Raw genomic sequence first — 14,340 nt, forward strand, 5'->3', positions numbered from 1 at the left:
AAAACAGCATTCTTAGAGAAATCAAAGACTGGAACTGAGGGAAGCCGGGTGGGGTGGGGTGGGGGTTGTGTGGGAGGGTAGCGGGAAGGAGGAAAAATGGGGGGGGATAAGGATGATATGTTTCTGGATGATATGTTTTGTTTTAATTTTGAATAAAAAATTTAAAAATAAATGAATCTTGCTTCCCCAGTTTGGGTCCAACACAGAGCAAGGCGAGGGCTTACTAGGATAGCTCAGTTGGTAGAGATCTCAGGGACGTGGGTTCAAGCCCCACTTTGGGGGGAAGAGTCCTTCATTGCAGGGGGTTGGACTAGATGGCCCTTGGCGTCCCTTCCAACTCTGCCATTCCATGATTCTTTGCAGGCAGGCATCCCGTGGTCAATGAGCTTTGGTCAAGTCAGGCGGAGACGGACCCAGATTGCCACAGGTTTTGGGGCGAGGGGACCAGAGTGGGCAGGGGCTGCCAGGAAGATAGAAGCAGGTCTATTGCAGTGGTTCTCAAACTGTTTACTCTGGGCTAGACTTTCACAAGAAAAAAATGTTCACATTGTTGCAGGCACACATGCTGTACAGTGGTACCTTGGGTTATATACGCTTCAGGTTACAGACGCTTCAGGTTACAGACTCCATTGGCTAAAGTGGTGCTTCAGGTTAAGAACAGTTTCAGGTTAAGAATGGACCCCTGGAACGATTTAAGGACTTAACCCGAGGTACCACTTTAGTTCCTGGGTCTTGCCAATAAAACTCAAACACGTTGCAGGATTCCCAGAAAATAGACCAGAGGCAATGAATATTTCATCCAGCAGAGCTTTACTGTTACTGAAGGCAGATGAGCATCGTGGTCACAAATCCAACACACTGAGGATGGGCACAGTCCATAAGAAATCCACTTGCAGACCTCAACTAACAATAACCTATAACAAGTCTAAGCCTTAACACTAAGCGTACTATGTACAGAACAGCACACTAGAAGGAAGAGAAACAGACACAGAATCCCAGTCTCCTTCTGGCCTCAACTTTTATAGAAAGAAAAGAAAACAGAACCAGTTTAAGTTTAAGGCAGTTTAAGTTTAAGGCAGTTTAAGTTTAAGTTTAAGGCAGCTGTACTCAGCTTCTCTGAAGGAACAACCCAAACATCATGAACCTTCTGCTTGTTTCTTTCACACAGAGAAGCTCCCAGAACCTTCTTGAATTAAATAGAATAGGAAAGATCTTTCTGCACTAAGAAAATGCAAACTGACAGTTATTAATATTGCGGTTGTTGTATAAGGGAAAGTAATGGAAAGTAATAAGATTTTGGAATGCAGAAATAAAGAAAATAATCAAGCCATCAATTCTAGCATGCGGGGGCCACTATCTAAATTGTATGACCCAGTATTTGAACGATAGGTATTAATAATTGTATTATAAATTGGTATTGTTATAATGAGGCTATTATTGGATTGTAATTGAAAACTAATAAAAATTATTATTAAGAAAAGAAAAGAAAGCGGTGGTGGGCAAACATATCTCCATCCTTGATTCCCGACTCCTCACTGCCGATATTACAAAATGTTACAGCAAGAGCTAGAGCTGTCCTTTCTGAATTGTTCTTCGGTGTACAGTGGTGTTCTGCCATTGAGTGCCACCAAGCCATCAATCATCTCAATGAGCTCCTTCACCTGATTCCGCTTTTCTTCTTCTTCAGCCACATTGTTAAAAGCAATCAATCGTCCTTCGGACATCTCAGTCAGATCCTTCAGGTGCCCCTCAGCGCCTCGTATGAACTCATTTATAGTTAAATGATTCTTATCTAACTCATCTTTATAGGTGAATAAAAGAATCAGATAGTTCTTTCCTTCATCCTTGAAGAGCTGTTTCACGAGCTGAAATGTTTCCTGGTCCTCCTTTGTGATCTTTCCCGCTTTTATCACGACGAGGATGGCGTGAGGTCCAGGAAAGACCATATCAATGCACTTCTTCAGCTCTTCTCGTGAGAAACGTTTATTATATGCTGTATCAAAGAACCCAGGTGTGTCAACAACAACAATTGTCCTGCCATCTACAGTGGCTTCTCTTCCTTCGCAGTCCTTGGTTGTTGAATCAATATTGGATGTGCTTCTAAATTTCTCAGCCCCCAGGATGGTGTTTCCTGTTGCGCTCTTCCCAGATCCAGTTTTGCCAATGAGCAGAATTCTCAATTCTTTGTCTCTTCTGGCTAAATAAGGGATAAAAAATACCATATCAACAAAGTTCCTGAGACTAACACACACACAAAAGTCTTACAAATGTTTCATAGGCGTGCTACTTATTAGTTACCTAATTTGTTTTCCAAGAAAGGCGATTCTGACTAAATGTCAAGAAGAACTTTCTGGTGCCAAGAGCATCAGACTTTCCTTCCGTGGAGGTTTTTAAGCAGAGGTTGGCTAGCCATGTGCCATGCGTGCGGTAGTTGCGATTCCTGCATTGCAAGGGATCAGACTAGATTAATAAACAACTACCTGACTTTTAGGGACGCCGGTGGTGCTGTGGTCTAAACCACTGAGCCTCTTGAGCTTGCCAATCAGAAAGTGGGCGGTTCAAATCCCCGCAACAGGGTGAGCTCCCATCACTCGGTCCCTGCTCCTGCCAACAGCAGTTCGAAAGCACATCAAAGTGCAAGTAGAAAAATAGGTACCGCTCCAGCGGGAAGGTAAACGGCATTTCCGTACGCTGCTCTGGTTCGCCAGAAGCGGCTTAGTCATGCTGGCCACATGACCCAGAAGCTGTCTGCGTGTCTGCGGACAAACACTGGCTCCCTCAGCCTATAGAGTGAGATGTACATGCAACTCCAGAGTCATCCACGACTGGACCTAATGGTCAGGAGTACCTTTACCTTTACCTGACTTTTAGAAGGCGGCTGGGGGGCCCCGGCCAAATGGGCAGGGTATAAGTAATATTATTATTATTATTATTAGACCCTTGGGGTCCCTTCCAACTTTGCAGTGCTGTGATTCTATTGAAGCTACAGTGGAACCTCTGTTTTTGAAGGTCTCCGTTGACAAGCATTTCGGAACTCGGACGCCGTAAACCTGGAAGGAAATGCTTCGGTTTTCAAACACTTTTCAGAAGTTGAACATGCCGCACAGCTTCCATTTTGAGTTTCCATATTGTGTTGAGGCTTCGGTATTGAGTTTTCAGTTTTCAAACATTTCAAGACTCAAACGGCCTTCTGGAACGGATTACGTTCGAAAACCGAGGTTCCACCGTACAAGGGAAATTTCCTACCCCTATTTCTCTTGCCAGTTGAGGGTGCACAGGAAATGTGTTGTGGTGTTTCTTTCCAGTGGGCACCCTGACCACAGTTTCTACCCTCTGAATGATCCAAGGAGAAGACTTGTTTGTGGCCACCTTGAAGTCATAAGCAAACCATGCAGCATTTGTTTTGCTACCTCAGGATGGTCAATATCAGGAAAAGACTCACCTTTGGCCATGCTGCCTGTTGCAGAAAGATACGCTGCCATCAAGGTTCACAGCGGTCCAGAAATCCTGCATTAAAAACACCAAAAGTCATTTGCAGAACTCCTGGGGGACTCTCGGTGTTGGAAACTCAGTTTCTCTCCAGGGACTTTCCTGCTACTGGAGTCCTTAGTCAAAAACAAAGTTTGGGGAATACGTAAATTGGTCCTCTCTGATACCTAAGACTGCAAGCCAAGAAGCTTGGAGCAGGAAGCAACATTCAAAGAGATAAAAGTTGCTGGCCTTCTGCCTTGGCTCCAGTGAAAAAATGAACTCCTTGTGAGGGGTCTCAATCCAAAAGGAAGAACCAAAACTTAGAGGTCCTTGCATTCCTACTTGCTGTACAAGGCAAGAGCGTTTGCAGATAGGCTCAGTACTGGGTAAACATGGTAAAAATGAAACTCTAAACCGAATGACTTCACCTGAGAATGCCCCTTCTACATTCTAGCCACACCGAAGAGGGAGCAAGCTTGTTTTCTACTTCTCCGGAGGGCAGGACCCAAACCAGGGGATTTGATTTACAACAAAGGAGATTCTGACTAAGCCTTAGGAGGAACTTTCTGAAGGCAAGAACTGTTTGGTGGTAAACAGACTCCCTCAGAAGGCGGTGCAATCTCCTTCCTTGTAGGTTTTTAAACAGGCTGGGTGACCATCTGTCATGGATTCTTTAGATGTGACTCCTGCGTTGTGGGGGTTGGACTAGATGGTCTTGTGGGAATGTTCAGAGTGGCAGGAGAGAATATATTGTTTATTAATATCCTTCCTAACTTGTGCTAGCAAGTTTCTTCACTCAGCAGAGTGCAGTCCGCTTCTGACGCAGCTGGTTGCAAACTCGTGCGAATTTCTTAAAACAATAAGCAATTCAATCTGGCTTGCCCATATTGAAATGTGTTCTAATATTTTCCTGGTAAGACCCTTTTGAATCCCTCCTAAAAGAATAAAGACACCACAGTCTTATTCATAAGTAACAAAAAGTAGTTTTACTTATGATCAGCCTGAGCACAGTGTGATCCCTGAAGGCAGGCTTAAGGCTTAACGATACAAACATGTACAAACAGGTTTACCCCATATGGGAGATGACCTGGGGAACTGCTGTGAGAGGCAGCAGTCCAGTCCAGGTGAGGCAGGAAGCAGGCAGGACAAAAAGGGGAGGAAAGAGAAAGGTGTCAGGGTGACTTGGCCTTTTGCCAGGTCTGGAAAGGTCACGCCCACCCACTAGTCACATGCAAGGAAGGATGATCCAGGCCAGGAGGAACAGGAAGTTTCAACTGGCTGGACCAAACATTCCCTTGCATGTCCACTCTAGCAAAACAAGGAATGTTGAAATCAATGGAAAATGTAAGGAGCCATATTACGGATTGGTTGCAATACCATCTGTTTAAAGTGGACTTCCGGTCGGTGCCAGCGCTTAATGGCGGTCCTAGCCCCGAGCTCCGGGGAAGGACTGCTTCGCAAGTTCGGGTCTTACCTGCTACGGCAAGCGGGGGACCCCTAAAATCCCAGGCGCTGAAGCCTGAGAACAAGGAGACTCGGTGGGCACCTTTGCGCCCCCCGGTACCGTGAAAGCGACACCGGGAGCGAGCGCGGTGCTGAGAGTCGCTACCCAGCCTGCGAAGTGAAGCCGCGTCGCCATTAGCGGAGAGCGCCGATTCCTTCCTGAAAAGAAAATTCGGACTGAATTCCCGTGAGTAAGACTTGAAAAATAACTGGGACCCTCTAAACTTTAAAATTTGAACTAAAAACGGGGGAGATCTAAACAAAGGAAGTCTGCCTCCCCCCGACTGCATGAAAGTGAAAGCAGCGGAGCTCTAAACTTGCATCCGTTTAAACCAGCTCTTTAATCAGCTAAACCGGACATTTGGATCTTTGATCTCCCCTCCAGCTAGCAGGGCAGAGGGGAGGTGAATTGGACTAATAATTGCATGATCTATTGGAAGTTAAAAATCTCTGCCGTCTCACCCATCTGAAAGCATGAAACGGTCTGCCTTTTTTTTTTTTTTTTTAGCACACTGAACTGACTTTTCCCTGTAAAGTGATATTTTGATACAAAGTTCCCACAGTGTCTGGCTACTCTGTAGTATAAGAAGAAATAATACAAACTGGATAACTGTGGCAGCTTAAAGCTACAAGCTTTCTAGCAATATTGATTTGGACTGTGTTAAGCTCTTGTTTTGTATTCTGGACAATCTCCCCTGTTTTTTGGTACTTGGAACATTGTTCTATGGCCATTTTGATTTGCTCCCTCTAGAGGATAAAGTAAAGTTTGCCACAGCTTGACAGTGGAACTTTCCAAGGGAGAAAATTCCCGTGGGAAGTGACCTTGACATGAGTGGCCCACAAGAAGAGATAGTCACAAGAGCTAAGACCAAGCACCATCAGCAACAACAACAGCTGCAGCAACAACAGGCAAAGAAAAGAGGATCAATTTCAGGCCCAACAACTGGAGCAGCAGGAACAACAGGACAAGATAAAGGGACAGCCGTCTCTATGGAAGCTGTGACAGATGCGCTGCTTAAGATCAACCAAACTTTGGAGTCTTTAACAAAACAGACCTCAGAGAACACACTAAAATTAGCAGAAATTTCAGTAAGATTAAACCAGAATACAGAATCTATAAATAAACTGGTGGAGGAAAATGCCACTACGCGTCAAATTGCGGAAGATGCCAAGGCTACGGCGGGAGAGACACAGGAGAAATTAGAGCCGATTGCCAAGAAGGTCTATGAGCATGACTCAACTTTGGCCTTGTGGGACTTACAGAGGAAAGAGAGAAACTTAAAATTAAGACTGATCCCGGAGAACGAAAGAGACAACCTTGTGGAATATCTGACACGGGAGTTTGTGGACTGCTGGGACCTTGAGGAAGACGAATTCAAAATTACGACTGCTTTTAGATTGGGAAAAAAGCAAGACAGAAAGACCCCGAGAGACTGTTTGATTACATTCAGATCCAAGGAGGAAAGAGACAAAATATTAAGACTACACTTTGAAAAGGCCTTGCAAATTGGAAATTCAACTGCACAGTTCTTCAAAGACATCCCAAAACATATTTTGGATTTAAGAAACTTCTACAAGGACTTAGCTCTTCTGCTAAAGAAAAATTCCATCCGTTTCAGGTGGGAGTTCCCACAAGGACTGTCATTTGACTACAAGTTAAAGAAGGTAAAAATAAAGACAATTCAAGATAAAGAAAAATTTTTGGCAAGATATCAGGAGGAGCTACAGAAGGGGATTGTGGACGTACTTGGAGAACAGAGGAGAGCACTGGAGATCCTGAATCTCTCGACTGGACAAAAACCACCACCATCAGAAGAAGAGCAACAACTTGGAGCTGTTGGAGGAGCCTTAGAAAAATAACAAGATGGCTCTGCAATTCCTTAGTTGGAATTGTAATGGACTCAATGTGCCTTTGAGGAGAAGACAAGTATTTCACATACTGAATAGAGAACAATTGGACTTGATATGTCTACAAGAAACTCACATAACCAGAGCCCACAGGAGACTACTTATAAATAAAAGGCTAGGACAAGAATTTATCTCATCAGACAAAGTCAAGAAGAGAGGAGTTGTAATATATGTTAAGGAAAAATGGGCTCCAAAAATGATATTTAAGGATGAACAAGGGAGATATCTGGCAGTGGAAATACAAATTCAAGGAGAAAAATTTTTAGTGGTTGGAATTTATGCGCCAAATGAAGGCAAATCTGACTTCTTTAAGAGACTTCATGAAACTCTTTCTGACTATTTGGATTACAATATGATAATCATGGGAGACATGAATGGTGTGGTCTCCACCAACATGGACAAGGCACAAAGACTAACAGTTAGTAAAGAAGGGAGACTCCCTAAGACTTTTTTTGAAATGACAGAAAATATGGACTTGATAGACATATGGAGAACAAGGAACCCTCTGGAGAGAGAGGGAACCTTCTTCTCCCAAGCAATGACGACCTGGACCAGAATTGATCAAATTTGGGTTACTAGTGGAATGGCTCCAAAGATTAAGAAAGTGGAAATCTGCCCAAAAACTTGCTCCGACCATAACGCCGTGAAGATGGAGATGAAACTTACAACAACTGGTCAATTCAGATGGAGAATGAATGACACCCTCTTTCGGGACAAGGAGATTCTTATGAAGGCCCAAAAGACTTTAAAAGATTATTTCGAAATAAATATGAGGACCGACGTGGAGAAAAGAGTGATCTGGGATGCAAGTAAAGCGGTCATGAGAGGATTCTTGATTCAACAAAATTCAATAAAGAGGAAAAAACAAAACGAGAAAAAAGAGAAGCTATTGGAAATGATAAAGGAAGGAGAGAGAAAATTAAGAACAAAACCAAAATCTCAGGACATCTTAAGAGAGATCAAGTTATATCAAACACAATATATGGAATTGATGAACCAAGAGATTGAATGGAAGATAAAGCAAATGAAGCAAAAGACTTTTGAATCAGCAAATAAATGTGGTAAACTCTTGGCATGGCAATTGAAGAAAAGGCAGAAACTAAATACAGTTACAAGCCTGGAGGTGGATGGAAAGAATATATCTAAACCTAATGAAATTAGAAACTGCTTCGTAAGTTATTTCAAAAAGCTTTACACTCAAGGCCCCCAAAATGAAGAAGATATAGACAAATTCCTTGGAAAATATGGATTACAAAACATCTCTCATCAAAGTAAGATGGACTTGAACCAGAGAATCTCAGAACAAGAGATAGAGGCTGCTATTCAGAACATGCAATTGGGCAAATCTCCGGGACCAGATGGATTGACTTCCAGATACTACAAATCGTTGAAGGAATGGCTAACTCAACCACTAAGAGAAGTGTGCAACGAGATCCTTGAGGGAAAAAGGGCCCCTGAATCGTGGCAAGAGGCATATATTTCACTCATACCAAAGTCAGAGACTGAAAAGACCCAACTTAAGAACTACCGCCCAATATCACTCCTCAATGTGGATTACAAAATTTTTGCAGACATTTTGGCAAAAAGATTTAAAAGAGTATTGATGGAGAAGATTCATAAGGACCAAGCAGGTTTTCTCCCCAAAAGACACCTGGCAGACAATGTAAGGAATGTAATAGACATTCTGGAAAAGCTAGAGGTGAATATAAACACTAAAGCAGTACTGATTTTTGTGGACGCGGAGAAGGCCTTTGACAACATTTCTTGGAGTTTTATGAGAAAGAATCTTCATGGGATGGGGGTAGGCCAGGGTTTTGAGAATGGTATGGCTGCAATATATTCTGAACAAAAAGCTAAACTGATTGTAAATAATGTTATGACGGAGGAACTTAAGATAGAAAAAGGAACACGACAGGGGTGCCCGATTTCCCCATTACTTTTTATTTCAGTTCTGGAGGTGTTGCTGAACATGATAAGAAATGACCAGCAGGTTAAAGGTGTGCAGGTCGGAGCTAAACATTACAAGTTAAGAGCGTTCACAGATGACCTGGTATTGACTTTGCAAGAGCCAAACACTAGTACAAAAAAGGTTTTAGAAATAATACAACAGTTTGGCCAGGTAGCTGGATTTAAGTTGAACAAGCAAAAAACTAAAGTTTTAGGGAAAAACTTAACAGATATGGAAAAGGAGAAATTTCAAGAGGAAACAGGTTTGACTGTGGTAAAGAAGGTGAAATACCTAGGGGTTTATTTAACATCTAAAAATCTGAATTTGTACAAGGACAATTATGAAAAATGTTGGTCAGAAATTAAAAAAGATCTAGAAATATGGTCAAATTTGAAACTGTCAATGCTAGGCCGAATCGCTGTGATTAAAATGAATGTATTGCCTAGAATGCTTTTTCTGTTTCAGACCTTGCAGATTCTCGACAAGATGGAATGTTTCAAGAGGTGGCAGAAAGATATTTCGAAATTTGTCTGGCAGGGCAAAAAGCCCAGAATTAAATTCAAAATATTAACAGATGCCAAAGAAAGAGGGGGTTTTGCCCTGCCGGACTTAAAATTGTACTACGAGGCAGCAGCTTTCTGCTGGCTGAAAGAATGGATGCTCCTCGAGAACACTGATATCTTGGATCTGGAAGGTTTTAACAATGCTTTTGGTTGGCATGCATATCTTTGGTATGATAAAGTAAACAGCGCTTTTAAAAATCACATTGTTAGGAAAGCATTGATTAATGTTTGGATAAGATACAAAGATCTATTGGAAAATAAAACCCCTAGATGGGTGTCACCAGTGGAGGCCAAAGCAGTGAAGAGACTCAATACGGAGGCCGGATGGCCGAAGTATTGGGAAATCTTAGAACAGGATGGAGACAAGTTCAGACTACAAAGTCAGGAGAAATTGAAGCATAAAGTTGGAAACTGGTTTCAATATCGTCAAATAATGGAATTTTTTAAACAAGACAGGAAAATTGGTTTCCAGGTGGAAAAATCAAAATTAGAAACTGAACTGTTAGAACCCAATACTAAGATTTTATCTAGAATGTATAACTTGCTGTTGAAATGGAACACACAGGATGAAACAGTAAAATCTGCTATGATTAAGTGGGCTCAGGATGTTGGACATAACATCATGTCAGCTGACTGGGAATGGTTATGGAACACCGGTATTAAATTTACGGCATGTAATGCCTTAAAGGAAAACATTATGAAAATGGTATACAGGTGGTACATGACCCCAGTCAAGCTGGCAAAAATCTATCATTTGCCTGATAATAAATGTTGGAAGTGTAAAGAGACTGAAGGTACCTTTTATCACCTTTGGTGGACTTGCCCGAAGATCAAGGCCTTCTGGGAAATGATCTATAATGAAATGAAAAAGGTACTTAAATGTACCTTTCCCAAAAAGCCAGAGGCCTTTCTTCTGGGCATTGTCGGCCAATTGGTGACAAAGAAGGATAGAACTTTTTTTATGTATGCTACAACAGCGGCAAGAATACTCATCGCAAAGTATTGGAAGACACAAGATTTACCCACTCTGGAAGAATGGCAGATGAAAGTGATGGACTATATGACATTGGCCGAGATGACAGGCAGAATCCGTGACCAACGAAAAGAGACGGTGGAAGAAGACTGGAGAAAATTTAAAAGTTATCTGAAGGACTATTATAAACTTAATGAATGTTAAAAATGTCGTGGTTTTTAGAAACAAGGGGGTACAGGGATATATGGTTAGAAGATAGAAAAGGACTAAGTTGACAGAGATTTGAAAGCAACAATTGGGAGTTGCTAGTTGAAGTATGGACATTGGGATGCAGAGAGGGGGGGTATGGGGAAGTCCAAGAAAAGAGGTTTATAAGAAAATATGTACGAAACTATGCGTGTTTGTTTGTCATTTTCATTGTTTGTTTGTCTTTTTAAAACGTTGTAAAACCAATAAAAATTTTATATAAAAAAAAAAAAATACCATCTGTTTAAAGTAGATAGAAAGAATGGTTTTTCGGACCAAAGCTCACAATTCAAGAAAGAACTTCTATGAAACAAAGAGAAACTTTTGTTTAAAATGTATAATCTGTTATTAGACTGGGAAACAAAAGACGAGCCCTTTCTGTTGGGGATAATTCAGACTGAAAATCCCAGGTGTCAGAAAAGGTTATTTATGTATGTTACTACTGCGGCCCGTGTTTTGTTAGCCCCAAAATGGAAAACGAGTGAGGTCCCACCCAAAGAAGAACGGCAACTGAAGTTGACTGAATATGCACAGCTTGCAGACTCAAGATATAGAATAAGAGAACAAGAAGAAAATGTGTTTAAAGAAGATTGGAAAATGTTTATTGAATATATGGAAAATAATTGTGCACAGCTGAAAACACTGGCAGCATTAAGGTAAATTCAGCAGTGTAAATAAGTCTGGATGGATGCAATAATGGAATACTGATTGGTATAGTTTTTGTAAAATATGCAGGGATTTGTGAGATGTAAAATGAACCATGGAAAGAAAAGAAGGGAAGTCATTGCTATTTTAAGGATGTAAAATGAGTATTTTCAATTCTAAAACAGAAAATTTAATAAAAATTATATAAAAATTATATAAAAAGAGAAAGGGGTGAATCCTTGGCATGGATTGTGCCCTCCCCCCCTTTTCCCCTCCCTTTTAGAGCATCACCCAGGAGGGTAGACTTTGACTCCAACCACCAACCGCCCCTTAAAAACTAAGTGCAGAAAGCGCATTGTAGCATTTGCAAAATATTTTCCCACCCTCCATTTCCTCCTGCAGGAGGGATCCGCACCTCTGCTTAATTCCAGCAGAATAGAGGGGTGTTTTCACTACCTTGACTTCTGCTGGGCAGTTTTCTCAGCCTGGAGGTGTTCCTGGTCTGGCTGTTTATCTCTGCAACTTCAGGCAGCCTCTGACTCTCCCCGTTCCTCTCAGAGTTATGAGTCTGACGCAGGTTTTGAGTGCACAGTAATAGCCGAATGTTGGACATATGGAAAGTGAAAGTCTTTTCTTCTCACTTGATTTATCCAGTTACCCATCTGTCAAAGGGGACCAAAAGAGCATCAAAAGAGCCCGGCTGGTGGATCAGGCAAAAGACAGACCTGGAAACCAGGAGCTCACAAGCAAGACGTAAGCACAATGGCCTCCTCCACACTTGTGATTCTCAGCAGCTAGGGGTTTTCTTGTGTGTGTGTGTGTGTGTGTGGGTTTTCTTGTGTGTGTGTTTGTGGCTGATTAGCTGCTCTCCCTGTGCAAAAGTCAGAGGGGGCAGGGTTTCTGTTGAGTCAGGTGATTAGCTGTGGGAGGAGCTTATCAGAGCTTGCAGGGCAGTTTGATCCATCTTTTAGATTTAGGGGAGCTAGTCTCAAACGTTTGTTGGGGGAGACCTAGGTTTTTTTGTGGGGGGAGTTATTTGTCCTGTCTTCACGCTTTTTATGATGGAGGACCACTGTAGCCACCCCCAACGACACGTTCTCATGATGGAAGGGGAGGGAACAGCTGCAGTCGCCTGCGATTCCTGCGCAATGTTTGCCATCTTGCCAAAGGTTGCAGGCAGCTTTACCTGCAGCAATTGCATGTTGATTGCCCTCTTAAAAGACAAAGTCCAGCAACTGGAGGAACGTGTAGCTATGCTCCAAAGAATTAGAGAGCTGGAACTCTTCTCGGAAGCAACAGAGAACACCGTCTCCACCAAGGAGGAGACAGGGGACTCCCCTGAGAAGGAGGCTAGTTCACCACCACAGGTGCCAGATATATGGAGAAACGTGACTCAAAGAAGTAGGAGGCCCAGGGTTCGCTCTGATTGTTTAGAAATACACAATCACTTTGAAGTCCTCTCCCCAGCAGGGAAGACGAAGAACAGACTCCATTTGAGGATCTCTCCCTCATTACAGTCGATCAGGTATATGAAGACGAGCAGCAAAGTCAGTCCTCAGGGAATGTGCAGGCGACCTTGGAACGGACAGCTCACGGAAGAACCCTGACCAAACCTAAGAGGAGGCGTGTAGTGGTGATAGGGGATTCCCTACTGAGGGGAACAGAAACAGTGATCTGTGGGCCTGACAAGATGTCTCGGGAAGTGTGCTGTCTCCCCGGGGCTAAGATCCAAGATGTAACTGAACGACTGCAAGGAATCATAAAACCCACTGACAAATACCCCTTCCTCTTGGTTCATGTGGGAACCAATGACACTGCAAGCAATAGCCTCCAGAAGATCAAAAGAGACTACGAGGCTCTGGGCAGGAAATTGAAGCAATCAAATGCACAAATTGTCATCTCATCTGTCCTCCCAGTTGAACGACGTGGCCCAGGGAGAGAGGGAAAAATAGTGGAAGTGAATAGCTGGCTTCGCAAGTGGTGTAAACAGGAACGGTTTGGATTCTTAGATCACGGACTGCAGTTTCTTGAAGATGGACTTCTGGCAAGTGATGGGCTGCACCTCACAACGGTTGGGAGAAATGTTTTTGCCAAAAATCTCAGAAACCTCATCAGGAGGGCTTTAAACTGACTAATGTGGGGGAGGGAGACAGTGCTCCTGAAGGTAGGAGTCTATCAATTAATGAAGATGATCATCCAAATGTCATAGACCAAATGGAGCAAACAGCACGCGGACCTAGTGGTGGGAGGAAAAAATCCTTAAATAAGAGACACGGGGGAATGATTAATGGACTTCAATGTCTGTACACTAATGCGCAAAGCATGGGAAATAAACAAGATGAGCTTGAGCTCTTGGTACAGCAAACTAAATATGACATAATAGGCATCACTGAAACCTGGTGGGATAAGTCCCACGATTGGAATGTAATAATGGGGGGATACAATCTATTTCAGAGAAACAGACCAGACAAGAAAGGAGGAGGAGTGGCGTTATATGTCAGGGATGTGTATACCTGTGAAGAGATCCAAGATTTAGAACCTCAAAGCCAAAGTGAGAGCATTTGGGTCAAAATTAAGGGAGAGAAGAATAACAGAGACCTCATTGTGGGAGTTTACTATAGATCCCCAAGCCAAACGGAGGACATAGATGATGCCTTCCTGGAACAGATGGCCAAGCATGCAAAAGGAAGGGAGATAGTAGTAATGGGGGACTTCAATTACCCGGATATTTGTTGGACGTCAAACTCAGCCAAGAGCATAAGGTCAAACAGATTCCTCACTGGCCTTGCAGACAACTTCATTGTCCAGAAAGTGGGAGAAGCAACAAGAGGAGCAGCCATTTTAGATCTGGTCCTAACCAATGTTGATGACCTGGTTAGTGGGGTAGATGTGGAAGGATCATTAGGCGCGAGTGATCATGCTCTTCTGAAGTTTACTATACAGCGGAAAGGAGCAGCCAAGCATACTAGGACTCAATTTCTTGACTTTAAGAAAGCCGACTTCATAAAACTTAGGGAAGTGCTGGGTGAGATCCCATGGACAGCAATACTAAAAGAAAAGGGAGTTCATGATGGCTGGGAGTT

At 42.7% G+C, this 14,340-nt stretch overlaps 1 protein-coding gene across 3 annotated transcripts in view; it reads right to left on the bottom strand.

The window, feature by feature from the left end:
- Window positions 1-793: 793 nt before the first annotated feature.
- The window catches only part of LOC310689490 (GTPase IMAP family member 9-like), a 38,840-nt gene continuing 25,293 nt past the window's right edge, over window positions 794-14,340 (bottom strand). The window contains exons 1-3 of one of the 3 annotated variants that reach the window (XM_083467270.1): window positions 11,714-11,851; window positions 3,443-3,507; window positions 794-2,197 (exon numbers count right to left, since the gene is read on the bottom strand). In XM_083467270.1, coding sequence (XP_083323396.1) covers window positions 1,545-2,197; window positions 3,443-3,482 — 693 coding nt within the window. In that variant the 5' untranslated portion in view covers window positions 3,483-3,507; window positions 11,714-11,851 and the 3' untranslated portion in view covers window positions 794-1,544. Of the gene's footprint in view, window positions 2,198-3,442; window positions 3,508-11,672; window positions 11,852-14,340 lie in introns of those variants that run through there. The other 2 variants (XM_083467271.1, XM_083467272.1) reach the window with 2 other exon arrangements.

Source organism: Podarcis liolepis, assembly GCF_965112155.1.
Source record: "Podarcis liolepis genome assembly, chromosome: 12".
NCBI classification, from domain to species: domain Eukaryota; kingdom Metazoa; phylum Chordata; class Lepidosauria; order Squamata; family Lacertidae; genus Podarcis; species Podarcis liolepis.